Source organism: Oncorhynchus nerka, linkage group LG9b (genome assembly GCF_034236695.1).
Source record: "Oncorhynchus nerka isolate Pitt River linkage group LG9b, Oner_Uvic_2.0, whole genome shotgun sequence".
NCBI lineage: Eukaryota > Metazoa > Chordata > Actinopteri > Salmoniformes > Salmonidae > Oncorhynchus > Oncorhynchus nerka.
This window is the reverse complement of record NC_088424.1, coordinates 16,329,301-16,355,303: the sequence shown is the minus strand read 5'-3', so window position 1 is coordinate 16,355,303 and position 26,003 is coordinate 16,329,301. Positions and strand designations below refer to the sequence as shown.

Below are 26,003 nucleotides of genomic sequence, written 5' to 3'. Positions count from 1 at the left end.
TGGAATAGACCAATGGAGACACACATGACCAGACTGATTGAGACGATAAATAATACACTATAACCAGGGGTCTAGGTCAAATCACTTGAGTTTTACAGAGATGCCCCCTAGGCATTTTTTTTTACCCCTTACCCCATAATTTTCTATTATCGTACAGTAATATTGTACATTACAGTCACTGAGGTATTGGACATCAGTCTAAAGCTTAGGGAATGTGGGCCTTCGAATAAATATTACACGTTAGCAGTAATATACAAGTATAACCCTCATGTAAAAAATTATATATTATACTATGGTATTAATACTATAGTATTCACTGTAGTGTTTTTGCGGACTTTACTGTAGTAGTTTGCAGTGTTAATCTGCAAAATTGTAATTATTCGCCTACCTCATGCCTTTTGCACACAATGTATATAGACTCCCCTTTTTTTTCTTTTTTTCTTACTGTGTTATTGACTTGTTAATTGTTTACTCCATGTGTAACTCTGTGTTGTCTGTTCACACTGCTATGCTTTAACTTGGCCAGGTCGCAGTTGCAAATGAGAACTTGTTCTCAACTAGCCTACCTGGTTAAATAAAGGTGAAAAAAAAGAAGAAAAAAAAGTATTCACTGTAGTGTTTACTGTAGTATACTGCAGTATGCACAGTTAACTATAGTACAAATACTGTAGTAAAATAAAACTGTAGTATATACTATAGCAATTCATGTAGTGTTTTTGCGGATTGTAGTATACAGTATTATTTACTGTAGTGTTTTTGTGGAATGTAGTATTTACTGTAGCGTTTTTGCTGACATTACTGTACTATTTACTGTTGTGTTTTTGTTTTATTATCTTTGACATAGAAGTGGAGGCTTTCTCCACTTTCTCCACCTATTGTAGAAATACTAAAAGAGCACATTTTCCATAACCAGGTAGGTAGGACTGGGGTCTGAACTGTAGTATTCTATAGTAAACTGTAGTATTTTTTCAAGTGGGAAGTGTCGTGTGTACATTGATTCTTTACACTAGGTTAACTGTGTAAATAACCTACGACTGTAAGGCACACAGGTGGGTCATAAGCTGCAGAAACAACATGATTTAAACCAACAGTAATATGGAGGAAGTAGAAAACTTTATTGATCCATAGTCCACAAAACCCCCCCTTTTTTAACCCAAGTGCTTTAAAATGCACTGTGTCCATTGTAGGAAGGAATGTGTCTGTCTATGAGAAAAAAAGAAAAAAACAAATTCAATGGTCTTGATGCATTGAGGTCTTGATGCATTGAGGTCATGTCGCTGGCCATAAGCAAAGTTACGAAGGGAAGATGATCCTCTGAAAACATAAAAGAAGAATGAGTCAGTTTTGGTGTTGGTGCTCTTTAAAGATATAACATTTCCTTATAATAAAAGATATTCCCCTGGGGCGGCAGGTAGCCTAGTGGTTAGAGCATTGGGCCAGTAACCGAAAGGTTGCTGGATTGAATCCCTGAGCTGACAAGGTAAAAATCTGTTGTTCTGCCCCTGAAGAAGGCAGTTAACCCACTGTTCCTAGGCTGTCATTGTAAATAAGAATTTGTTCTTAACTGACTTGCCTAGTTAAATAAAAGTCAAATATACAGTACAGTACAGAACAAGTATTTGTAACACTGCTGATTTTGCAGGTTTTCCTACTTACAAAGCATGTAGAGGTCTGTAATGTTTTATCATAGGTACACTTCAACTGTGAGAGACAGAATCCAGAAAATCACATTGTATGATTTTTAAGTAATTCATTTGCATTTTATTGCATGACATAAGTATTTGATACATCAGAAAAGCAGAACTTAATATTTGGTACAGAAACCTTTGTTTGCAATTACAGAGATCATACGTTTCCTGTAGTTCTTGACCAGGTTTGCACACACTGCAGCAGGGATTTTGGCCCACTCCTCCATACAGACCTTCTCCTTCAGGTTTCAGGGCTGTCGCTGGGCAATACGGACTTTCAGCTCCCTCCAAAGATTTTCTATTGCGTTCAAGTCTGGAGACTGGCTAAGCCACTCCAGGACCTTGAGATTCTTCTTATGGAGCCACTCCTTAGTTGCCCTGGCTGTGTGTTTCGGGTTGTTGTCATGCTGGAAGACCCAGCCACGACGCATCTTCAATGCTCTTACTGAGGGAAGGAGGTTGTTGGCCAAGATCTCGCGATACAGGGCCCCATCCATCCTCCCCTCAATACGGTGCAGTCGTCCTGTCCCCTTTGCAGAAAAGCATCCCCAAAGAATGATGTTTCCCCCTCCATGCTTCACGGTTGGGATTGTGTTCTTGGGGTTGTACTCATCCTTCTTCATCCTCCAAACACGGCGAATGGAGTTTAGACCAAAAAGCTCTATTTTTGTCTCATCAGACCACATGACCTTCTCTCATTCCTCCCCTGGATCATCCAGTTGGTCATTGGCAAACTTTAGACGGGTCTGGACATGCGCTGGCTTGAGCAGGGGGACCTTGCGTGCGCTGCAGGATTTTAATCCATGACGACGTAGTGTGTTACTAATGGTTTTCTTTGAGACTGTGGTCCCAGCTCTCTTCAGGTCATTGACCAGGTCCTGCCGTGTAGTTCTGGGCTGATCCCTCACCTTCCTCATGATCATTGATGCCCCACGAGGTGAGATCTTGCATGGAGCCCCAGACCGAGGGTGATTGACCGTCATTTTTAACATCTTGCATTTTCTAATAATTGCGCCAACAGTTGTTGCCTTCTCACCAAGCTGATTGCCTATTGTCCTGTAGCCCATCTCAGCATTGTGCAGGTCTACAATTTTATCCCTGATGTCGTTACACAGCTCTCTGATCTTGGCCAATGTGGAGAGGTTGGGGTCTGTTTGATTGAGTGTGTGGACAGGTGTCTTTTATACAGGTAACAAATTCAAACAGGTGCAGTTAATACAGGTAATGAGTGGAGAACAGGAGGGCTTCTTAAAGATAAACTAACAGGTCTGTGAGAGCCAGAATTCTTACTGGTTGGTAGGTGATCAAATACTTATGTCATGCAATAAAATGCAAATGAATTATTTAAAAATCATACAATGTGATTTTCTATATTTTTGTTTTAGATTCTGTCTCTCACAGTTGAAGTGTACCTATGATAAAAATGACAGACTTTGTAAGTAGGAAAACCTACATCAAACCTGTATCAAATACTTGTTCTCCCCACTGTATCTGCTTGGTTAAGAGATGGTTAAAAGTTGAGATTTGAAAAAAGTGAGGGAGTTCCTAATATGGATGTCATACTGTACACTCTATACACACGATATTGCAGACATTAATGTGGTAGTGGTAGCTAGTACTGTCTCTGTGACTCCGTACCTCCATGTTATGCTCAGTCCGTCCTCCGTCACTCTTCAGCTCTCTCCAATTTATTTGACGATCTTGGCCTGTTTTACCGTTCAGCTTCATCATGTAATTCTTCTTCTTGCCGTCAAAGTTGCCACACAGGCCTCCCAATCTCCTCTTGTAGGTGTGGGGCAGGATGATTACTATGCAAAGTAAAGACATGGAAGTGAGTTCCTTCTGTCAGTACATCTATGTTCTGTAACAGTTGACTTTATATCATAAAGCAGCTTACTGTATATCACAAAGCCTGTAGCACATCATACACATATGTGTTTGGATTGATACAGTATGTTGCCTTGTTACCATATTTCTGCAAGATATGATAAAATATGTAAATGTTAATTATACTATTATGCTAATATTATCTGTCCACAGATAAGAGACATATTGAGCAGTAAACACTGTCTGTACAGCTATCTTACTGTCTTGTTATCAGAGAGACTGGTGAGATACCAATCATTTAAACTTTCCTTTGGCTGTGATGCAACAGTGGTGTTACCTGCTCTGCTGTGTCCATCAAACTCCACAGAGAGGCCAAAGTCTGTCTTCAGGTAGATACGAGAAGAGCTCTCCAGAATCCTCAGACCCCTTGCTGGGGAGACAGGGGCATGCGTGCTCCTACCATCCAGCTATAGAGAGAGAGAGAGAGAGAGAGAGAGAGAGAGAGAGAGAGAGAGAGGAAAGATGGGGCAAGAGATCATATGTTCAATGTAATTTTGCTTATCTGTCAACAACAGAGGGCAGCAACCAATGAGGAAACAAATAATTGGGCTCATAGTTAATTATTGTTCTGTTGAAAGACTGTTACTGACCCAATGGCAACAAGTCAAAATGTGCTAGCAGTCTACTAAACACACACATATTTCTTGGGAAAACAATTATTTCACTGTAGGAATATTGCTATGATTTCTCAAACAGAAATGGGGTGTGCCTTTAGTGGTTCATTGATATGTCATTCTGTTCATGCAGACCGCGACCGACGTAGCTAGTCTGTTAGCTAAGCTAGCTAATTTAGTTAGCAAGTAACCTAACGTAGCAGATGTAAAAGAATTGTCTGAAACTAGATCCCCCTACATACTGGTCTTGACAAGAAGAAAACAACTGTTGGGGGGAGGTTCTGTTCTACACTGTTCAACCAATCACTAGGAGTGTTGGAGTGTTGCCTTGTTAACGTCCAAAAGAGGAAGTCCCGTCACAGGCTCTCTTTCCATTTCCCCTGCAAACGGGAGCATCCGGTTGTTGGGGACTATGCAGAGGCTAGCTAGCTGGGAACATTCACAGAACATTAGCTATAGTTAGGGTTTTATCTAACATTAGGATGATAAAACCCCCAAAACATTAAGATCATTTTTTGGATAAAATCTATTTATTTATCAAAAGTGTTTTAGATGAAATTTCCTTGGAATGTTCTCCTAACATTCACTAAACTTTTGTACACAACATCTGTAACAACCACCACAAACCATTCCCTGAACATTTACATGTTTGTTTAAAACGTTTGGTTGATGTTGCAAAAACGTTCCTATAACACATTAAATCTGTTCTTTAAATGGTGGGAACATTGTGGGGACACCACAAAAGACATGTTCCCAAAACACAAAACATTCACCTGATGTTACAAGAACGTTCCCAGAACACATTTCATCTGTTCTTTCAAGGTTTACAGAATGTTTCATTAGGTTGTGGTAACATTGTGGATATATGACAAGAGATATGCTCCAATGTTTTTTTTTTCAGACCATGTTGGTATCAGGGTGCACAAAACATTCCTTTGATGTTTCAAGAATGTTGACAATACAGCCTTTGAGTTCTTTAAAGGTTCCCAGAACATGTAATTAGGTTGTGGAAACACTGTGGGTACATTACATACATTACACGGGATAGGTTCCCAAAACACAAAATATTCTCAGTTGTGATGACATTCATACAATGTTTAAGTTAGGTTGCACAGGACATTCCGTTAATGTTGTAAGAATAAAATAAGTCAATTTTTATGTTCTAGGAATGTTCTTGCAACATCAGGTGAATGTTTTATACAAACATTGTATAATGATCACTACGATTGGACTGTTTGTGTGTTATGAGAACATTGTCAGTGACCTAGATGAATGTTCTGGGAACCGTTACAGAACCAATGTTGGTTTGCTGGGCAGTAACTCCTCCAGCATGTGTTCATGTAATTCACACAAATTGTTTTTGAATGAAAGCTGTGAATATCGGTAAGAAATGGCACTTCAGAAGCCAAATATCTTATTAATCTTTTTTTCAACCATTAAATGACCTAGTATGATGGTGCATTGATCAGCTATTTTTGCTCAAAGTCGACCTTTAAAGGCAACCAACGTAAGTAAGCCTAGCTAGTGTGTTTTAAGGTCAGGAGAGGAGTAGGGAAGAAGTGAAAAGATAATATATGGCTAGTTCTGCATTCATCTGAAGTTTAGAGTGGACTACAAACCTGTCATGAACCATTTTTCTTATTGCACCTAGCCAGTGGCTGTGAGGGTCAGGGTGAGACACAAAGACACACAGACACACACACATAAACTGAAAAATACAGGTGCCAAAAAGGAAACTAGGTAATTCCATCCTGTAGATAATGAGATAATTCAGTTCTGCCAGCACTGTGGCAAACCTTTGGCTACAGGTTACAATAAGACATGGGGTAACAAATCAGAAAGCACATGATAAATCATGTGTAAAGATACAGTTGAAGTCAGAAGTTCACATACACTTAGGTTGGAGTCATTAAAACTCGTTTTTCAACCACACCACAAATTTCTTGTTAAAAAACTATAGATTTGGCAAGTCAGTCAGGACAACTACTTTGTGCATGACACAAGTCATATTTCCAACAATTGTTTACAGACAGATTATTCCACTCCAGTGGGTCAGAAGTTTACATACACTAAGTTGACTGTGCCTTCAAACAGCTTGGAAAATTCACAAAAACGATGTCATGGCTTTAGAAGCTTCTAATTTACATCATTTGAGTCAATTGGAGGTGTACCTGTGGATGTATTTCAAGGCCTACCTTCAAACTCAGTGCCTCTTTGCTTGACATCATGGGAAAATCAAAAGAAATCAGCCAAGACCTCCCAAAAAATTGTAGACCTCCACAAGTCTGGTTCATCCTTGGGAACCATTTCCAAATGCTTGAATATACCACGTTCATCTGTACAAACAATAGTACGTAAGTATAAATACCATGGGACCATGCAGCCGTCATACCGCTCAGGAAGGAGACGCATTCTGTCTCCTAGAGATGAACGTACTTTGGTGCGAAAAGTGCAAATCAATCCCAGAACAACAGCCAAGGACCTTGTGAAGATTCTGGAGAAAACAGGTACAAAAGTATCGAGTCCTATATCGACATCCCCCAAAATGCCGCTCAGCAAGGAAGAAGCCACTGCTCGAAAACCGCCTTAAAAAAGCCAGACTACGGTTTGCAACTGCACATGGGGACAAAGATCGTACTTCTTGGAGAAATGTCCTCTGGTCTGATGAAACAGAAATATAAATGTTTGGCCATAATGACCATTGTTATCTTCGGAGGAAAATGGGTGAGGCTTGCCAGCCAAAGAACACCATCCCAACCGTGAAGCATGGTAGTGGCACCATCATGTTGTGGGGGTGCTTTGCTGCAGGAGGGACTGGTGCACGTCACAAAATAAATGGCATCATGAGGAAGAAAAATTATGTGGATATATTGAAGCAACATCTCAAGACATCAGACAGGAAGATAACTTCTTGATGCACCCATCCCGTTAGCGGGATCGTTTTCGTCAACATCCCCGGAATTGCAGAGCGCCAAATTCAAATTAAATGACTAAAACTATTTCATTTTCATGAAATCACAAGTGCAATATAGCAAAACACAGTTTAGCTTGTTGTTAAACCACCAGCTGTGTCTGATTTAAAAAAATCTCTCTCAGCAGACAAAACATTACAAACAGCTAGAAGCCAAGTTGATTGGTCACGAAAGTCAGAAAAGCAATAAAATGAATTGCTTACCTTTGATGATCTTTGGATGTTTGCACTTACGAGACTCCCAGTTACACAATAAATGTTCCTTTTGTTCCATAAAGATTTGTTTTATATCCAAAATACCTCCATTTGGTTGGCGCGTTATGTTCAGAAATCCACAGGCTCGAGCGGTCACGAACGGGCAGACGAAAATTCCAAATAGTATCCGTAAAGTTCGTAGAAACATGTCAAAGTTTTTTATAATCAATCCTCAGGACTGTACCTTCTTCAATAGGAGAGAGAGAGAAAATGTCTGCTCCAAACTGTTGCGTATGCAAAACGCTGCTGGCACCCAGCCATACAATGACGCAATGTGATTTTATTTTTCAACATAAAAGCCTGAAACTATGTCTAAAGACTGTTAACAACATGTGGAAGCCATAGGAAAAGGAATCTGGTTGATATCCCTTTAAATGGAGCGAAGGCAGGCAATGGAACAGAGAGCTTTCAGGAAAAACAGCACCTCCGGGTTGGATTTTCCTCAGGTTTTCGCCTGCAATATCAGTTCTGTTATACTCACAGACAATATTTTGACCAGTTTGGAAACGTTAGAGTGTTTTCTATCCTAATCTGACAATTATATGCATATTCTAGATTCTGGGCCTGAGAAATAGGCAGTTTCATTTGGGTATGTTTTTCATCCAAACATCAAAATACTGCCCCCTACACTCAAGATTAAAGCTAAGGTGTATGTGCACTTCCGATTTCAACTGTAAGTAGAAGTTATGAATAACCTTATAATTGTCATATTAAATCATGTATAAGTCCTAAATACTTACAACAAGTTTCCTGTTCTTCCTGAACTCCACTATGTGGTTGTAGACTCTGATTTTCAGCCCTCCGAGTCGCAGACGGTTGTTGTTCTCACTTTTATCTTCATCACTGTCCTCATCGCTGTGATCATGCTTGTCTTCACTGTTCTCCCTTCTCATGCTGTCTTTATGCTTGTCATCCTCATCACTGCTGTCAACATTACTACTGTCACCTTGGCTACTGTCACCTTGGCTACTGTCACCTTGGCTACTGTCACCTTGGCTACTGTCACCATGACTGTCATCACCATCCTGGTTGATGATCTCATTGATGGTCTTGATGTAGATGTCTGGCTGGTTCTTGGACAGGTCTGTGGTCTGGACCAGAACATGAGAGTTTGTGCCCTCAAAGTCATGCTTCTTGTTGTTAAAGGTTCTGTACTCTGAGTCTCCATTGATAGAGCACTCGCTGAAGCCTTGAACACAAAAATAGAAACAAGATTAATACCATAGAAACAACAAGTTCATGAGGACATGGTGAGAAAACACATAGATAGGAATTATGATATAAAACAGTGAAGGTATTTGAGACTTAACTGTTCTGGATTTGGTATTGCACATTGTTTTAGAACACAGGAGAATTTTAGGCCTTGACAGAGGTCTGTAAGGGACTGGCATTGAATGCAATTGAATGTCTGTTGAGTGTATGAGAGACAGTTCTTAAGAGAGTGAAGTTTCTGAGAAGTGTGGCCTACCTGTTGACTTGCAGAAATACAGTCCGGCTTCATTCTGAAGACAGATGGCACCCCCATCACACTCATATTCATTATTGCAGTCAATCTCCCCCACACCATCATCTTCAACACATGCACACTTCTGATGGCAGTGCTCAGTGTACCAGCTCTCTTTAAACTGAAATAAAAGTCCATCTTTAAAGTCATTACACTGCAGATTTCACACATGTAACTATGGGCACTGGGTCTACACCAAACATACTTCTAAAGCAGTTCTCATTGGGTGCTAGGTTACTTACGTGATGGCTGTTGCCATTGCTGTCCACACAGCCGCACTGCTGGGTGGGCACACACACCCTCTGTCTGAGCACAAAGCCGTCGTCACACACACAGCCCTGTACGCAGTGCTCATCAGAGTGGCAGTCGGGTGGGCCGTGGAGGTGCACACAGGTGGGCTGGCAGTCGGAGATGCAGGGGGCGAAGTGGCTGTTGTTTGGGCACGATGGTGCTAAAGAGAAAAGAGCAAATGAAGAGTTTATTTCCAATAACGCAATATCCACCAATTCGTCAACAGAAAAGCTTATTACGGGTAGATTCATGTCTGTAAAATATTATTGTTCTCAGATGTTTCATTCTTAAGGTTTTTAGATGTGTATGAAAATGTACACAAGAAATTGGGGCAAAGTGCTATATATCCATTTGCTTAGCTGGAATGGAATGTTCGTATCCTGTATATTTGACTGACATGTGGCTCTCACCCAGCTATCTTAAGACGAATGTATTTACTGTAATTCACTCTAGGTAAGAGCATCTGCTATATTACTCAAATACAGATCTCATATTACTGTTTTAAATATGTTTTAAAAACATGAAATATCGATGTCACAAATGTATCATTTGTACATTTCATTTAAAAAAATGTAGTAATGTGTTACATTTCACTGTGTAAAACCTAGCAGTACTACTTATTCTCTGAAAGTGAGGCGGATATGTATAGCATTTAGCAAAAAAACATGATTATTTGTCTCTGAAATGAAACCAAATGATACATTTGAAACAAATACATGCCATGCCATGATTAGATAGTTAAAAAACACACCAATCTCTTTCATATTTTGTTTTTTACAATAAAAGCTAATTGACAAATATTTCTGAAAATGGATATATAAGGTTTTGGAATAAAACTCTTCAAATATAAGGTTGAGTGTATAGAATATGTAGCACACTGACTGCAAGAATGAGTACAGATGACATTTTCTTTGTACTTGGTGTCTTTCGATTTGTAAAACACCGATTGTATAACACTTGTTTTAGGAAGGGTCTGTAATGAATGAAGATTGTAACTTTGTGTTATCAAGGGCACATAAAGACTTACTTGGTCTCGCTGTGGTGGGCGGTTGTGGTCTTGCAGTTGTTGGTCTTGGGGGTTGTGGTCTTTCAGTTGTTGGTCTTGGGGGTTGTGGTCTTTCAGTTGTCGGTCTTGGGGGTTGTGGTCTTTCAGTTGTCGGTCTTGGTGGACTTGGTATTTCAGTTGTGGGTGGTGCTGGTGTTTCTGGTCTCATAGTTGTTGGTGGTTGTGGCCTAGCAGTTGTTGAGGGTTTAGATGGCATGGTTGAGCTGGTTGGAGCTGGTGCAGCAGTTGTTGGTCTTAGTGTTACTGGTCTCATGGTAATTGGAGCTGGTGTTGGTGCAATGGTAGACTTGTCTGCTGGCACAGGATTCTCGGTTGGTGTTGTTGGCTTAATCAGATCTAGGAGTTAAAAGAAAATCAACGTTATAACAATTACCCCAAATGTGGTTGTGTTGTTCACTGTGGAGGGAGTGACCCTTACCTTCACAGTGTCCATGATGCAGAGAAACATCATCTATAGCCACATCAGATTGATCAGTGGTGCCTCTTCGGCCCTCTAAGATGATCTGAGATCAAAGTAATAGCCAGGGAGAAACATTTATAACAGAGCATATATAGCAAAAAGGTACACTAAGCACATTTTGTCAAAGGGACCTTTCTGGATGAATAATGGTACACATGTCCGAGTCCAAACTCATCTGACATTTTAAGATTACAACACAGGGTTAATGGTGCAGTGAGGAATATCCACATCTCACATTCCACTCAACCCTATTCACCTTGTTGCTTAAAGGACCAGTGAAGTCAGCATTGTGTCTTGCCTGTATTTTGTGTCATATTGCACAACAGATGATGAAATGGACACTGTAAAAGTGTGAAGGAATTTGATGATTTGAGGAGTTGCTGGTTGAAAATACAATCTAAAGGACCTTCTAATCAGCAGGTTTGCACGGGCAGGAGTTTCAGCTTTCCACAGTAACATCACCATGTGGTAAATTGGATAATATTATTTGGTTTATTCGGATCCCCATTAGCTTTTGCCGAAGCAGCAGCTATTCTTCCTGGGGTCCACCAAAAAAACACCAAACACGACAAGTAACAAAACACTGTAGACAAGAACAGTCACACTAATATAAAATACAACAATATACAAACAATACTACTAAAGAATAATGTGTGTAAATTGATTGCGTTGATTGTGTTGAGAGTGTGATAGTGTGTCTATGGGTGCGTGTGTTTGTGTGTGTGTCATTTCACAGTCCCCATTGTGCCATGAGATGTTGTTTTATCCATTTCTTGAAGGTAATTTTGCTGTTTGCTTGCGTAATTGGAGATGGAAGGGGGTTCCATGTGATCATGTCTCTGTATAATAAATCAAATCAAAGTTTATTTGTCACATACACATGGTTAGCAGATGTTAATGCGAGTGTAGCGAAATGCTTGTGCTTCTAGTTCCGACAATGCAGCAATAACCAATGAGTAATCTAACCTATTCACAACAACTACCTTATACACACAAGTTTAAAGGAATGAAAGAATATGTACATAAAAATATATGAATGAGTGATGGTACAGAACAGCATAGGCAAGATGCAGTAGATGGTATCGAGTACAGTATATACATATTAGATGAGTAATGTAGGGTATGTAAACATATAAAAGTCGCATTGTTTAAAGTGGCTAGTGATACATGTATTAAATCAAGATGGCTTGTGATACATTTTTTTTACATCAATTTATTACATTATTAAAGTGGCTGGAGTTGAGTCAGTATGTTGGCAGCAGCCACTCAATGTTAGTGGTGGCTGTTTAACAGTCTGATGGCTTTGAGATAGAAGCTGTCTGTCAGTCTCGGATGCTTTGATGCACCTGTACTGACCTCGCCTTCTGGATGATAGCAGGGTGAAGGTCCATCCAGTGGCAATTAATACAACTGTTGCTGCCGTTTTCTACAGCCACTGCCAGTAACAATTATGCCCTTAAATAATATTTCAGAACAGCCAAAAGTACAAATAAATTAACATCTAACGATTCGGAAAAAGCTAAAGGAACTGACATTTTTGTCCGTTTTTTGACTGCAAGTTCCAGAATGCCTTGCGACAGGAATGAAAGAGATAACGCGCCAGTTATGTGCAGGTGCAAGGTGATTAAGCTGACTTTCCGCTAGCATCTTACCTGCATTGCTCTGTAGAATCTAAAGTTGTTAAATGTAACGTGAACAAGTATTATTACTAAAAGAAGCTTTCATATCAAACCCGACGTCCCGAGTCATTACTTTGAAGTTAGTTCATCTAAAACATAAAGAAGAGAATCATACATCTACAAATCAAATCACCAAATCAAATCACATTTTATTGGTCACATACACATGGTTAGCAGATGTTAATGCGAGTGTAGCGAAATGCTTATGCTTCTAGTTCTGACCATGCAGTAAAATCTAACAAGTAATCTAACAATTTCACAACAACAAAGGAATGAATATAATATAAATATAAGGATGAGCAATGGCTGAACGGCATAGGCAAGATGCAGTAGATGGTACATATGTATACAGTACATATGAGATGAGTAATGTAGGGTGTGTAAACATTATATAAAGTGGCATTGTTTAAAGTGACTTGTGAAACATTTATTACATCCAATTTTTAAATATTAAAGTGGCTAGAGATTTGAGTCAGTATGTTGGCAGCAGCCACTCAATGTTAGTGATGGCTTTTTAACAGTCTGATGGCCTTGAGATAGAAGCTGTTTTTCAGTCTCTCGGTCCCAGCTTTGATGCACCTGTACTGACCTCGCCTTCTGGATGATAGCAGGGTGAATAGGCAGCGGTTGATGTCCTTGATGATCTTTTTGGCCATCCTGTGACATCGGGTGGTGTGTAGGTGTCCTGGAGGGCAGGTAGTTTGCCCCCGATGATGCGTTGTGCAGACCTCACTACCCTCTGGAGAGCCTTACCGTTGTGGGCGGAGCAGTTGCTGTAACAGACGGTGATGCAGCCCGACAGGATGCTCTGGATTGTGCATCTGTAAAAGTTTGTGAGTGGTTTTGGTGACAAGTCGAATGTCTTCAGCCTCCTGAGGTTGAAGAGGCACTGCTGCGCCTTCTTCACCATGCTCTCTGTGTGGGTGGATCAATTCAGTTTGTCCGTGATGTGTACGCCAAGGAACTTAAAACTTACTACCCTCTCCACTACTGTCCCGTCGATGTGGATAGGGGGGAGCTCCCTCTGCTGTTTCCTGAAGTCCACAATCATCTCCTTTGTTTTGTTGATGTTGAGTGTGGGGTTATTTTCCTGACACCACACTCCGAGGGCCCTCACCTCCTCCCTGTAGGCCGTCTTGTCGTTGTTGGTAATCAAGCCTACCACTGCATTGTCGTCTGCAAACTTGATGATTGAGTTGGAGGCGTGCATGGCCACGCAGTCGTGGGTGAACAGGGAGTACAGGAGAGGGCTCAGAACGCACCCTTGTGATGCCCCAGTGTTGAGGATCAGCGGGGTGGAGATGTTGTTTCCTACCCTCATCACCTGGGGACGGCCCGTCCGGAAGTCCAGTACCCAGTTGCACAGGGCAGGGTCGAGACCCAGGGTCTCGAGCTTGGTGATGAGTTTGGAGTGTACTATGGTGTTAAATGCTGAGCTGTAGTCGATGAATAGCATTCTCATATAGGTATTCCTCTTGTCCAGATGGGTTAGGGCAGTGTGCAGTGTGGTTGTGATTGCGTCGTCTGTGGACCTATTGGGGCGGTAAGCAAATTGGAGTGGGACAAGGGTGTCAGGTAGGGTGGAGGTGATATGGTCCTTGACTAGTCTCTCAAAGCCCTTCATGATGACGGAAGTGAGCGCTACGGGGCGGTAGTCGTTTAGCTCAGTTACCTTAGCTTTCTTGGGAACAGGAACAATGGTGGCCCTCTTGAAGCATGTGGGAACAGCAGACTGGGATAATGATTGATTGAATATGTCCGTAAACACAACAGCCAGCTTGTCTGCGCATGCTCTGAGGACGTGGCTGGGGATGCCGTCGGGGCCTTCAGCCCTGCGAGGGTTAACACGTTTAAATGTTTTACTCACGCCGGCTGCAGTGAAGGAGAGTCCACAGGTTTTGGTAGTGGGCCGTGTCAGTGGCACTGTATTGTCCTCAAAGCGAGCAAAGAAGTTGTTTAGTCTGTCTGGGAGCAAGACATCCTGGTCAGGGATGGGGCTGGTTTTCTTTTTGTAATCCGTGATTGACTGTAGGCCCTACCACATACCTCTTGTGTCTGAGCCTTTGAAATTAGACTCTACTTTGTCTCTATACTGACTGCTTAGCTTGTTTGATTGCCTTGCGGAGGGAACAGCTACACTGTTTGTATTTGGTCATGTTTCCTGTCACCTTGCCCTGATTTAAAGCAGTTGTTTGCGCTTTCAGTTTCGCGCGAATGCTACCAATCAATCCACGGTTTCTAGTTTGGGAATGTTTTAATAGTTGCAGTGGGTACGACATCGCCGATGCACTTGCTAAGAAACTCACTCACCAAATCAGCGTATTCGTCAATGTTGTTCTTTGACGCAATGCGGAACATATTCCAGTCCACATGATTGAAGAAATCTTGAAGCGTGGAATCAGATTGTTCGGACCAGCATTGAACAGACCTGAGCGCGCGCGGGAGCTTCCTGTTTTAGTTTCTGCCTATAGGCTGGAAGCAACAAAATGGAGTCGTGGTCAGCTTTTCATTATTAGAATAATAATGATCCAGGGTTTTACCAGCCCTGGTTGCACAATCGATATGCTGATATAATTTAGGGAACCTTGTTTTCAGATTAGCCTTGTTAAAATCCCCAGCTACAATAAAAGTAGCCTCGGTATATGTGTTTTCCATTTTATATAGAGTCAAATGAAGTTCGTTCAGGGCCATCGATGTGTCTGCTTGGGGGGGGGGGGGTATATGTGGCTGTGATTATAATCGAAGAGAATTCTCCTGGTAGATAATGCGGTCGACATTTGATTGTGAGGAATTCTAAGTCAGGTGAACAGAAGGACTTGAGTTCCTGTATGTTGTTATGATCACAGCACGTCACGTTAATCATAAGGCATACCCCGCCGCCCTTCTTCTTACCAGAAAGATGCTTGTTTCTGTCGGCGCAATGCGTGAAGATACCAGCTGGCTGTACCTACTCCGATAGCGTGTCTCGAGTGAGCCATGTTTCCGTGAAGCAAAGAACGTTACAGTCTCTTATGTCTCTCTGGAATGCTACCTTTACTCGCATTTCATCTACCTTGTTGTTAAGAGACTGGACATGAGTAGTATGCTCGGGAGCGATGCGCGATGTGCTCGTCTCCGGAGTCTGACCAGAAGATCGCTTTGTCTGCCCCTTTTACGGAGTCGTTGTTTTGGTTCGCCGGCTGGGATCCGATCCATTGTCCTGGGTGGTGGGCAAAACAGAGGATCCGCTTCGGGAAAGTCGTATTCCTGGTCGTAATGTTGGTGATTTGACGTTGCTCTTATATGCAATAGTTCCTCCTGACTGTATGTAATAAAACCTAAGATTACCTGGGGTACCAATGTAAGAAATAACACGTAAAAAAACAAAATACTGCATAGTTTCCTAAGAATGCAATGCGAGGCGGCCATCTCTGTCGGCACCGGAAGTCTCTGTGCGTTGCTGTGAATTTGTTTTGGACTTGGGGACTGTGAAGAGACCCCCTGTTGGAATGTCTTGTGGGGTATGTATGGGTGTCTGAGCTGAGTTATTTGATTGTGCAGACAATCTTGAATTTTCATCACATTACTCTTTCTCATAAAAACTGGAAGAGAAGCAGTTAATCTCTCATCAACACAACCAGGATAGATTGGCATGCATATTCATGATGTTTTTTTAACAGGTATAGCCCTCCCCATCTCCCCAACAACTTTTTCAATTTGACTTGAACATGATAATTGACCATCCAATGTTATACCTAAGAGTTTATCTTCCTCAACTTGCTCAATGGTCACACCATTTATGCACAACTCCAGTTGAGGTTTAGGTAATAAAGAATGCTTTGGACCAAATACAATGCCTTTAGTTTAAGACCAGTTTTTTATTAATCGCCCATTATGATACTAACTGTAACTCCTTATTTATTTTGGGTGCTGACATATAGAGTGTGGAATCATCCACATACATAGTCATTTTAGCATTGTGTAAGACCAGTGGCAAATCATTCGTAAAAATAGAGAAGATTAACGGCCCAAGGCAACTGCCATGAGGGACACCACACTGTACCTATGATGTTAGAGAAGATTTAATTGAACAACACTCTCTGGTTTCTATTGGATAAATAACTCTCCAACCACGTGATGGCATGTGATGTAAAACCATTGCAAGTTAGTTTTTTCAATAAGAATGTATGATCAATAAGATTAAAGGGTGCACTCAAATCTAACAATACAGTTCCAACTATTATCTTATCATCCATTTATTATCCATTTATTTTAACCAATGTATTTGGTCAAACACAATTCTTTCCATCAGTTAACTAGAATAGGCAGCAAACTGGGTGCTTTACCATTTTTAGGTAGAGGAATTACTTTAGCTTCCTTCTACACCTGTGCACACATACACTCCTTAAGGCTTATGTTAAAGATAGAGCAAATAGGTGTGGCAATACAGTCTGCTACAATTCTCAATAGTTTCCTATCAAAGTTGTCTATTCCTGGTGGCTTATCATTATTGATGGATAATAATAGTTTTTCCACCTCTCCCATACTAAGTTGACCAAATTGACCACCTCTTTTCCATAATTTCTTTGTAGCATACCCTTTTTGAATTCAATTAAGTGCTCTTAATTAACAGTTTTCACAGTACATTTCTTAACAGGTGCATGCTTGTCAACAATTGTCATTCATTGTTTTACAAATACTTCCAGTGCTGCATCTGCATTCACTTCCTCACACACATCAGACGAACATACATTTTGTACATCTTCAACAAAAGAGTCCTGAGAAAACATTTTGTGTGATCTCTTATGAATTACTTCAGGACCAACCTTTGGCACTTAGGCTATTCTTGTTATTGCCACAATGTTATGTTCACTACAGCCAATGGGAACTGAAATTTATTTAGAGCAAAGCTCTGCAGTATTCGTGAAGATATGATCAATACCAGTGGATGTCAGAGATCCAACACTACAGGTATGCCCTCTAATTGGTTGAGTGATAACCTGGGTGAAATTACAGACATTAATCACAGTTAAAAGCTTACTCTTGAGAGGACAGCTAGTGGCTAACCAGTCAATGTTCAGATTACCCAGAAAATAGACCTCTCTATTAACATCACACACACACTATCAAGTAATGCACAGATATTACTCAAATTCTGACTGTTATCACTTGGTGGCCTTTAACAGCATCCCGAAAGAAGAGGCTTTAGATGAGGCAGGTGAACCTGCAACAATGACACTTCAACAACATTTGCCATGAGATCCTCATAAGCATTACAGGAATATGGCTCTGAACACACACAGCAACATCTATGCTAGCTGCTTCACCAACCATCAGCTCTTCAGAATTTAGGGTTTGGTAGTATCCTGGGACAGATAGTACCGGTCCCGGCAAGTGATCCAAATTAAACAGGAAGGCTTTTCTTTTTTAAGGAAACACTTTTTCTGAAACTTTCAAAACAACAAACCCGAGCTCTCTCTCATTCCGCGTTCAGCATGCGTCATGCTCTGATGACGTGGGACCAATAACAAAGAGAGTTCCAAACCTCTCTGCCAATAACAGCGAGTTTTCAGTTTTCCCCTCTCCACTCAGACCACTCCCAGTCAGTCCTAGCAAAATTCTAGCTTGAGGCATATTTTTTTCATAAAAATGTTGCCAATATTAATGGAAATCTGTCACAGCAAGGTACTTCGTTGTTACCCAGAAATGATTTAATATTGATATAAAAATGGCTGCATTGGACCTTTAATTGTTCCAACCTCCAGAGGGAAGGTCAGAGGCTAAACCAAGACCAATGTCACATAACTCACTCACCTGGAAAGGTCCAGTGGTCCTGAGATCCACCTGGGCTAGTTGCCAGCAGTCTCCCTGGTTGTTCCTCTTCCACCATACCCTGTCGGCGCTGCGGTCCTGGAGTATGTAGACGTGCAGGCCCATAGTTTCCGCTGAACCGGACATGTGGTACCAGAACTGCAGACACTGAAGACCGGGGTCCGAACACTCAGAGCTGAGGAGGCGAGCCGTGTCTCCGTTAGACACATTGCTGGCTTCGATGTACAAGTAGTGACCGTCATCTTATAGGCAAGAGTAGATTAGATAAGATTAGACATAGGGTCACAGACGAAATTCCTTTAGAGAGCAGTAGGTTTTATTAGGGGTTCTATCTGGAGTTCATACAGCAATGGGACAGATTGTTTATGTAAGGATGTAGGTCTTGCAATTCAGCCATTGAAGTTAATGGAGCAGAAAGAATAGTACAGGGTAAATCCTTCAATGCAATTCTGACTTTCAGGTTTGCTGTTTGAGCATTAGAGTTTTTGCAACCATTCAGACAAGGCATTACAATGTCCATCATCGACAACAATGATCATATTTTGTTGTTCCGTTTGGGGTAAAAGTCCTAAGAACACCTACCTCCTTTAGTGTGGTCAGCTGATGGCCCAGTCATCGCAGTGGGGGTGGAGCCACTGTGCCTTGTCCAATCAAAAGAATCGGTCATCAGCTGGGTAAAACTGCAGAGGTCCTCCTCGAAAGTGCAATCGAAGTTGCAGACTGAGCAGGGAACATGGGAAACATTTGTCAATATGAGTCCAACATTTTAACTCATTATTCTGAAGTACCTTAGATTTTTTTTATTTCCATAAGAAAAGTAGTCTATAGATGTCATATACCTGGGTGTGGGACAAATGATGCTTCTTTAACTGGGGGAGGAACTGAAGGTCCACCAACAACACCTGTTGAGGAACCTGCCAGAGGAAGCAGAGGAATGGCATTGGTCATAAAGGGTAAACGTTTCCTCATCTGACATCCAGTGTTTAGATGTACAGGTAGCATGCCTCCCTGTGATAGTTACAACGTTCACCTGAACATGATCCATAATGGATGGAGATGTCGTCAAATGCCACGTCAGACTGAGGGTCAGAGCCTCGGATTCCCTCCATGATGATCTGAAACAGAGCCATTTTGTGTTGGGTGAAAATGTGTAATATCACAATCATTTCACACTATTTGACCCTCTCAAAAACCTCTGATACCTTCTCCTACCTGGAATGACCCATCGATATTGATATCCACTTTTGCAAGATACCATGTGGAGCCCTGGTTATTGGCTTTGGACCACAGTTTCCTGTGTTTGTTGTGCTCGTCAAGCTGGTAGACATTGAGAATCATGGCCTTGGCCTGTCCGTACATGTGGTACCAGAAGCGCAGGCAGTATTTTGTCGCCCCTTTTTGGCACTTAGGGCTTATCATACGGGCAGAGTCTCCGTAGTACACACCATTGCCCTCAATGTACATGTAGGAGCCACCTGATCAACAAACATACACATACACTCTTTAACGTCACGACTCCCAGCACATTAGCTCTGAAATGGCTAGCCTCTATGATGTCTATGGTGTCCACTATGTAGATAGGTATTTATATATCACTGTCTGTACAAGACGAATGGCTACAACCATATATTGTCTCGTTCATTGAAATCTCAGAAACAGTGGATGACGCATATTTGGTAATTTCAGATTTTTTGGAGGGGGCACAACCATGTGACCTCGTAACCTCTCACCTCCTGTGGTATGGTCCTGGGTTGGCCCTGTGAGGTCAGACGGGGTTGGGCCTCTCTGTCTTCTCCAATCAAAACTGTCCTGAACAATTTGCTCCCACCCACACTCGCTGTTGTCAAAGTTGCAGTCTAGAGGACAAACTGTAGGATGCCATAGAAAACTCAGTCACCAAATGAACCAGCTGGTATCAAAGAAATTGAAATGCTCCCATTGGAAAAGCATGCGGTCAACGTTCTTACATGTATTGTCAGGTGTAGTAACTGGTGGTTTTGTGGGAGGGCCAGGTAGGCTATCTGCAATTATAAGACAGACAGCAGGGTTTTTCACAGGAACACATTAGACAAGCCTCAGGTGGATGGTAGGAAGGGGAAAGTAAGAGAAGGAGGGAGGAGGGGAGGAAAAAGAGGGCAGGAATAAGGGATGCAAGAGTGGAAGGAAAAGAAGAATGGAGGAAGGAATGAAGGATCCAAGTTGAAGGCTACAGAAACAACCAAAGTGTTTGATGATGGATGGGGTGAGCCAACCACCCTACAATCATAGTACGGTGTTCAGCAGCAGAATCATCATCATTACGAAAACAACCATACCATATCACACTCACCACAGGCGGTGTCATTAAACCAGGGGGGCAAGGTAACACTGGCCACCTGACAGGCGGTCACGTAGGACTTCAGGGAGTAGCATGTCACATGCATGTCCCCGCCGGAGGCACAGTGGTCAGACATACAGCTGTCTATGTAGGATGTGGGGTGGACAAATGGGTGGCAGGGCTTGAAAGTGTCACGCAGCAGCTTGGAACACTCCTGGTAGCCCTGGTTGTCCAAATGGGAGTCACATGGTTGGGGGGCAGGTGGGGAAGCAACACAGCTAGAGAAGAGGGGGACGGAGAGGAGATCAATGGTGTTATGTATTGGATTTATTGATATATTCAAAGATTAGGGTTGAGGATACAATGACAGTTCTGCATTTTTCAGTTAACGGCTGGATACACTCATCCACTACAAACATAACGGTAACATAATGTACCGTACAGTATGTTACCGTTATGGTTCAAAACATCCAACCCACTCACCGATCGTCCTCCGGACTCTTCACTCTCCAGCTGTTGGCGAACGTGACCTCATCGGTCTCGGGTTTGGTGCCGTTTGGGGTCAGGAAGTCATCCCCCTGGTCGTTGGAGTAGGTACCACAGAGGCCGCACATCTCACCCTTGTAGCGCTCGTCCAGCTGCAGGAAGAGCCTGTGATGATCGTCCAGCAGCATCTGGAGGCCAAAGGTTGTCTCCATGACAGTGTACTGCTTCTTCTTGTACAGCTTCACCTCGCCGTATGAGCCGTTTACTGCAATAGGAAGACTCTGCCAAACATGGTTCACCTGCAGTGGAGCGTAGGGAAGGGTAGCGCAGAGTAAGGTAGAGTGGAGCCAAGTAAAATAGATGAAAGTAGAACTGAACTAAATTAAATATAATTTTTGTGTGGAATAGAGTATGTCTCCACTGTCTCATTGTACAAATTGTAGAAACTAAAGTACACTGAACAGTTGCAAATACAAATAAAAACATATGAGGGATAGACATAGTTCGATTCTCTAATTCTCTACATAGTTCCTTTGAACTGTTGTACCAAAGCAATACAGGGAAGTGGAGAGGGGGTTTATAGGAGGGCAAGGTCCAGTGGGTCAGCAATGCATGTTAATGTCACAAGTAAATAATAGGTAGGATCTACCGCACACCCAGAGCTGATTATTGAAGGTTCTGAAGGCAAAAGGCAAAACTGGCAAAATAGGAAAAAGTATCTGCACAAGTAAAGAAAGATTATTTCAAAATGTTGTAGTTTTCATTCTTACTGTAACATTGTAGTTATCTATTTTCAAATGCAGACCCTTGGTCTCCAGAACCACTGCGGCCAGCTTAGCACTGCTCTCGCTCCCCGGGTTCCAGTTCTGGCCCGTCACTGAGAACTGGATGGGTGTGTGTCCGCCGCACGTCTTGGCCAGGATGTAGCTGCAGCCCCCCTGGAAGGTGTATGCCTTGCCGTCAAAGGTGATGTAGTGGGGGTCTCCGTAGACGCGGCAGATGGCCGGGCTGGAGGGGAAGCAACCCTTGACCCCCTCTTTGACCTTGCACACCTCGTCGTCTGCGCAGGAGGAAGCAGAACACTGGAGTCCGCCCCCGCCCATACACTGGCACACACGATCACATTCACCGTCCATGAACGTCGCTCCTTTCTGGAAAAGGGTGAAGAAAAGAGATGTGTGTGTGTGTTTCTTAATGTCTGTCTGTGTTGATATTTTGCTATCAACCTAAATCTATTCCTTACCTCATAGTGCACTCCATTCATCCAGCAGCCACAGTCCTCTGCAGAGACACATGTCCCCCCACTGAGCTTGAAGCCGGGGTTGCACTCACACCTTTCCTCACAGCTTCCATACGCCCCTTGGGCGTCCATGACGGAGCAGGCCTCAGGGCAGCCCTCGGCACAGGCGTTGTAATGGCTGTTCACTCCACACTCCAGGGCTTGGGAGGGAAAGAAAGGGCAGAGAATTTAGTCAAATGTCTGGAAGGCTATCACCATCATCAAGTTGTTTCCAACTTCAATAGTTAATTACAGCAGGAAGGTTAGAAATCAAAATAGGAAACCATAAAACAACTTACGACACATAGTCGAGTTCCTCCAGGCAGGTACAGGCCCCCCGGCCTTGAGGCACATATCAGCATAGGACTGCAGGGCCTCACACAGCACCTCCAGGCCACCACCTGCTCCACACATCCCCGCCACACAGCTCCGGAAGTAGCTCTCGGCTCCCAGGACAGACTGGCATTCTGCGAAGGGCCCGTGCCTGGAGACCAGGGACCCACAGTAGGGCTCGCTAGCGTACTCTGCCTCCTCCATAGGGGGACACTCATTGGGGACAACGGTTGACTGACAGACCTTCTGGCTCTGCCAGCTCTGGCCGAACGTGGCAGCGGTTGAAGCCTCAGAACTGTCAGCCGTGTGGTAATCATCGTCTCTCAGGTGGTTGAAGTTCCCGCACATGCCGCAGACTTTACCGGAATACGAGGCGGGGACGGTGATATGGACGGCACAGGAGTCATCATAGGATACAAAAAGGTTGAAGTTAGTCTCCAGGACGACGGAAGCCGCATTGCCTCGGATGTTGATGGTGCCACCGTTGAGGCTCAGGGGGAGGTTCTTCCAAATGCCGTTGACCTGAAAACATGATAAAGATTGATTTACTTGAAAGACTGGTCTTTCTTTGCCGTTCTTACCATAGCATGTAGTAAAAATGTACTGGATCAATGTGTTCGATACTTTGGAATAGGGGACAAAATACTAACCCTCTTATGTCCCATATAACTTTCAAAAATCTGATAAAGTTTCATATTCTTGTACATCATTGCATAACCAACTCTGAACTTTGTTGTACTGTAGTAAATACTTTTTCAGTTTATCAGTTCATGGCAGATACAGTATAGGACCATGCCTCAGGACTACCTGGCATGATGACTCCTTGCTGTCCCCAGTCCACCTGGCCGTGCTGCTGCTCCAGTTTCAACTGTTCTGCCTGTGATTATTATTATTCGACCATGCTGGTCATTTATGAACATTTGAACATCTTGGCCATGTTCTGTTATAATCTCGACCCGGCACAGCCAGAAGAGGACTGGCCACCCCACATAGCCTGATTCCTCTCTACGTTTCTTCCTAGGTTTTGGCCTTTCTAGGGAGCTTTTCCTAGCTACCGTGCTTCTACACCTGCATTGCTTGCTGTTTGGGGTTTTAGGCTGGGTTTCTGTACAGCACTTTGAGATATCAGCTGATGTACGAAGGGCTATATAAATACATTTGATTTGATTCGATATAGTGAATAAACTTTATAATAATAACCTGTTGTACTCACCATGACCCGGTGGTTCTGTCTCTTGTGCAGGGAGACCCTGAGGTTCTCCACCTCCACATTGACCTGCAGAACAGGAGATACAGAGGAGTTCCCTCGCCGCTCATTCTTCACCTCCACACTGAAGTGAGACAGGGGGGTCTCAGAGGACGAGCACAGCCTGGCCAGGACGTAGGTACAGGGGACAACGAAGCGGAAGTTGGCCCAGTCAAAGGTGCTGTAGTGGAAGTTGCTGTGGACAGTGCAGGTCCCTGAGAGAGAGCGAGAGAGAGAACAAGAGAGAGAATAGTCAATTAAAGTAGTCGTTTAAAAAAAACTATTCTGTGTTTAGGTCTTTAGTAAAGGTGAGTTTTTGTTCAAAGTTAATGTAGCAATTGGGGGTGTGATGACACTGCACTTAACAAAAACCAGACAAAGGTGTAGCCTATAAGTCAGACTGATGAATAGGTTGCTAGTTCTACTGACAAATCCCACTTCTCCTTCAGCAATCATTGTGTTGTTTGAGAATTTAAAAAACGCATAACAATGCTTAGCATTATTTTGTATTTGATACTGTTTCATACCTGCATCTCTCATTGTAACTGATGATCTGTCACCCTCAACACTGAAAGAAGACATTCGGATCAAATCAAAACAGTGGGAGAGAAATTGGTATCAAAGTAAAACACCTTATTGTTAGCCTACACATCGACATATCGACATTGTAATCTCTATGTCATGGTGCATCCGACAACAAGTTGCAAACTAAAGTTCAGCATTTTTATTATTTATACTAATGTTGACATGATAATAATTAAGACAGTAAATCATACAATTGAAAGAGTAAGACACAGCCATAGAGAGAGAGAGTAACTAAGAGTACGTTAGATGCTAAACAATAGACCAACAGTATGACAGTGAGACTCACCTGCCGTAAGTCCCGTCCTGTAGCAGAGAGAGGAGGGCTGCTGTAGCCAGCAACCCCATGTAGGTGCCTCCTAGCATGGGTGTTCTTCTAGTTGTGTACCCTTATGGAGGCTAAGATAAAATACTCTTTACACTCACTATATAGAGAGTGGGGAGTACTGGAGTCTCACTCTGATTCTGACTAGGGAGGGGAAAGCGTGCAGACTTTTATAAGGGTCCTGGTGGCCCAGAGCAGTGGGCAGGGAAAGGGGGGGCAAACAGGAAAGGGAGGGGTCAAGTGTATGGCGTCAAAAAAGACATTGAGTTGACAACATTGATTAAGACATAGTTACTGTAAAGGGTGTCAGCACCCAGTAACAAGATTAGTGTTTTAAGTAAAGATAGCTGATAATCAAACAAAGCAGTTTTATTATGAGGAAACAGACTGTTTTTCACTTCTTAGGAGCTAGCTAGACCCATCTAAGAATCATAAGGCAAAGGAACAGACAATGCATGTACTCTATTGAACTTGGTATCACTGCATAACACTTCCTCCTTGGTTAAAAAGTTATTCTGTTATTCAGTGACAACACAGGGTAGAAATCGGGGGAATCCAGGTTCTGGGAGTGAATTTCCGGCAGTAAAATTGAGCTTTATTTTTTAGTCATTTAGCAGACGCTCTCATCCAGAGCGATAAACAGGAGAAATTAGGATTAAGAGCCTTGCTCAAGGCGACAGACTTTCACCTAGTAGACTTGGGATTCAAACAAGCAACTTTTCGGTTACCGGCCCAATGCTCTTAAACGCTAAGCTACCTGCCGCCTGGGTTTAGATACATTACCTAACATCAATGTGATAAAAAGGCCTAAATCATATGTGAAGATGATTAGAACCAATAAACTATTATAACCCATTGTATGGTGAATAAACTTTATAATAACAAGCTATATTGTACTCACTATGACCCGGTGGTTCTCACTATTACCTGGTGGTTCTGTCGCTTGTGTAGGGAGACCCTGAGGTTCTCCACCTCCACGTTGGCCTGCAGAACAGCAGACATGGAGGAGTTCCCTCGCAGCTTGTTCTTCACATCCACACTGAAGTAGGACAGGGGGGGTCTCAGAGGGCGAGCACATCCGGGCCAGGATGTAGGTACAGGGAAAGTTGGCCCAGACAAAGGTGCTGTTGTGGTAGTCGCTGTGGGCAGTGCAGGTCCCTGAGAGAGAGAGAGAGAGAGAGAGAGAGAGAGAGAGAGAGAGAGTAAAAT

General features: G+C 42.6%; 1 protein-coding gene across 1 annotated transcript; it reads right to left on the bottom strand.

The window, feature by feature from the left end:
• Positions 1 to 1,096: 1,096 nt before the first annotated feature.
• On the bottom strand, positions 1,097 to 24,953 carry LOC115114341 (zonadhesin-like). Its single transcript, XM_029642492.2, has 23 exons — positions 24,759 to 24,953; positions 24,415 to 24,455; positions 23,855 to 24,102; positions 22,608 to 23,163; positions 22,273 to 22,469; positions 21,800 to 22,180; positions 21,027 to 21,328; positions 20,556 to 20,821; positions 20,194 to 20,247; positions 19,957 to 20,094; positions 19,439 to 19,701; positions 19,257 to 19,341; positions 19,066 to 19,140; positions 18,809 to 18,946; positions 18,209 to 18,468; positions 10,695 to 10,779; positions 10,238 to 10,612; positions 9,162 to 9,370; positions 8,884 to 9,040; positions 8,156 to 8,604; positions 3,853 to 3,982; positions 3,327 to 3,496; positions 1,097 to 1,314 (listed from the first exon to the last, which is right to left on the bottom strand). The coding sequence occupies exons 1-23, from the start codon at positions 24,833 to 24,835 to the stop codon at positions 1,294 to 1,296; spliced, it is 4,677 nt and encodes a 1,558-aa protein (XP_029498352.2). The 5' UTR covers positions 24,836 to 24,953; the 3' UTR covers positions 1,097 to 1,293.
• Between the last annotated feature and the right edge of the window lie 1,050 nt (positions 24,954 to 26,003).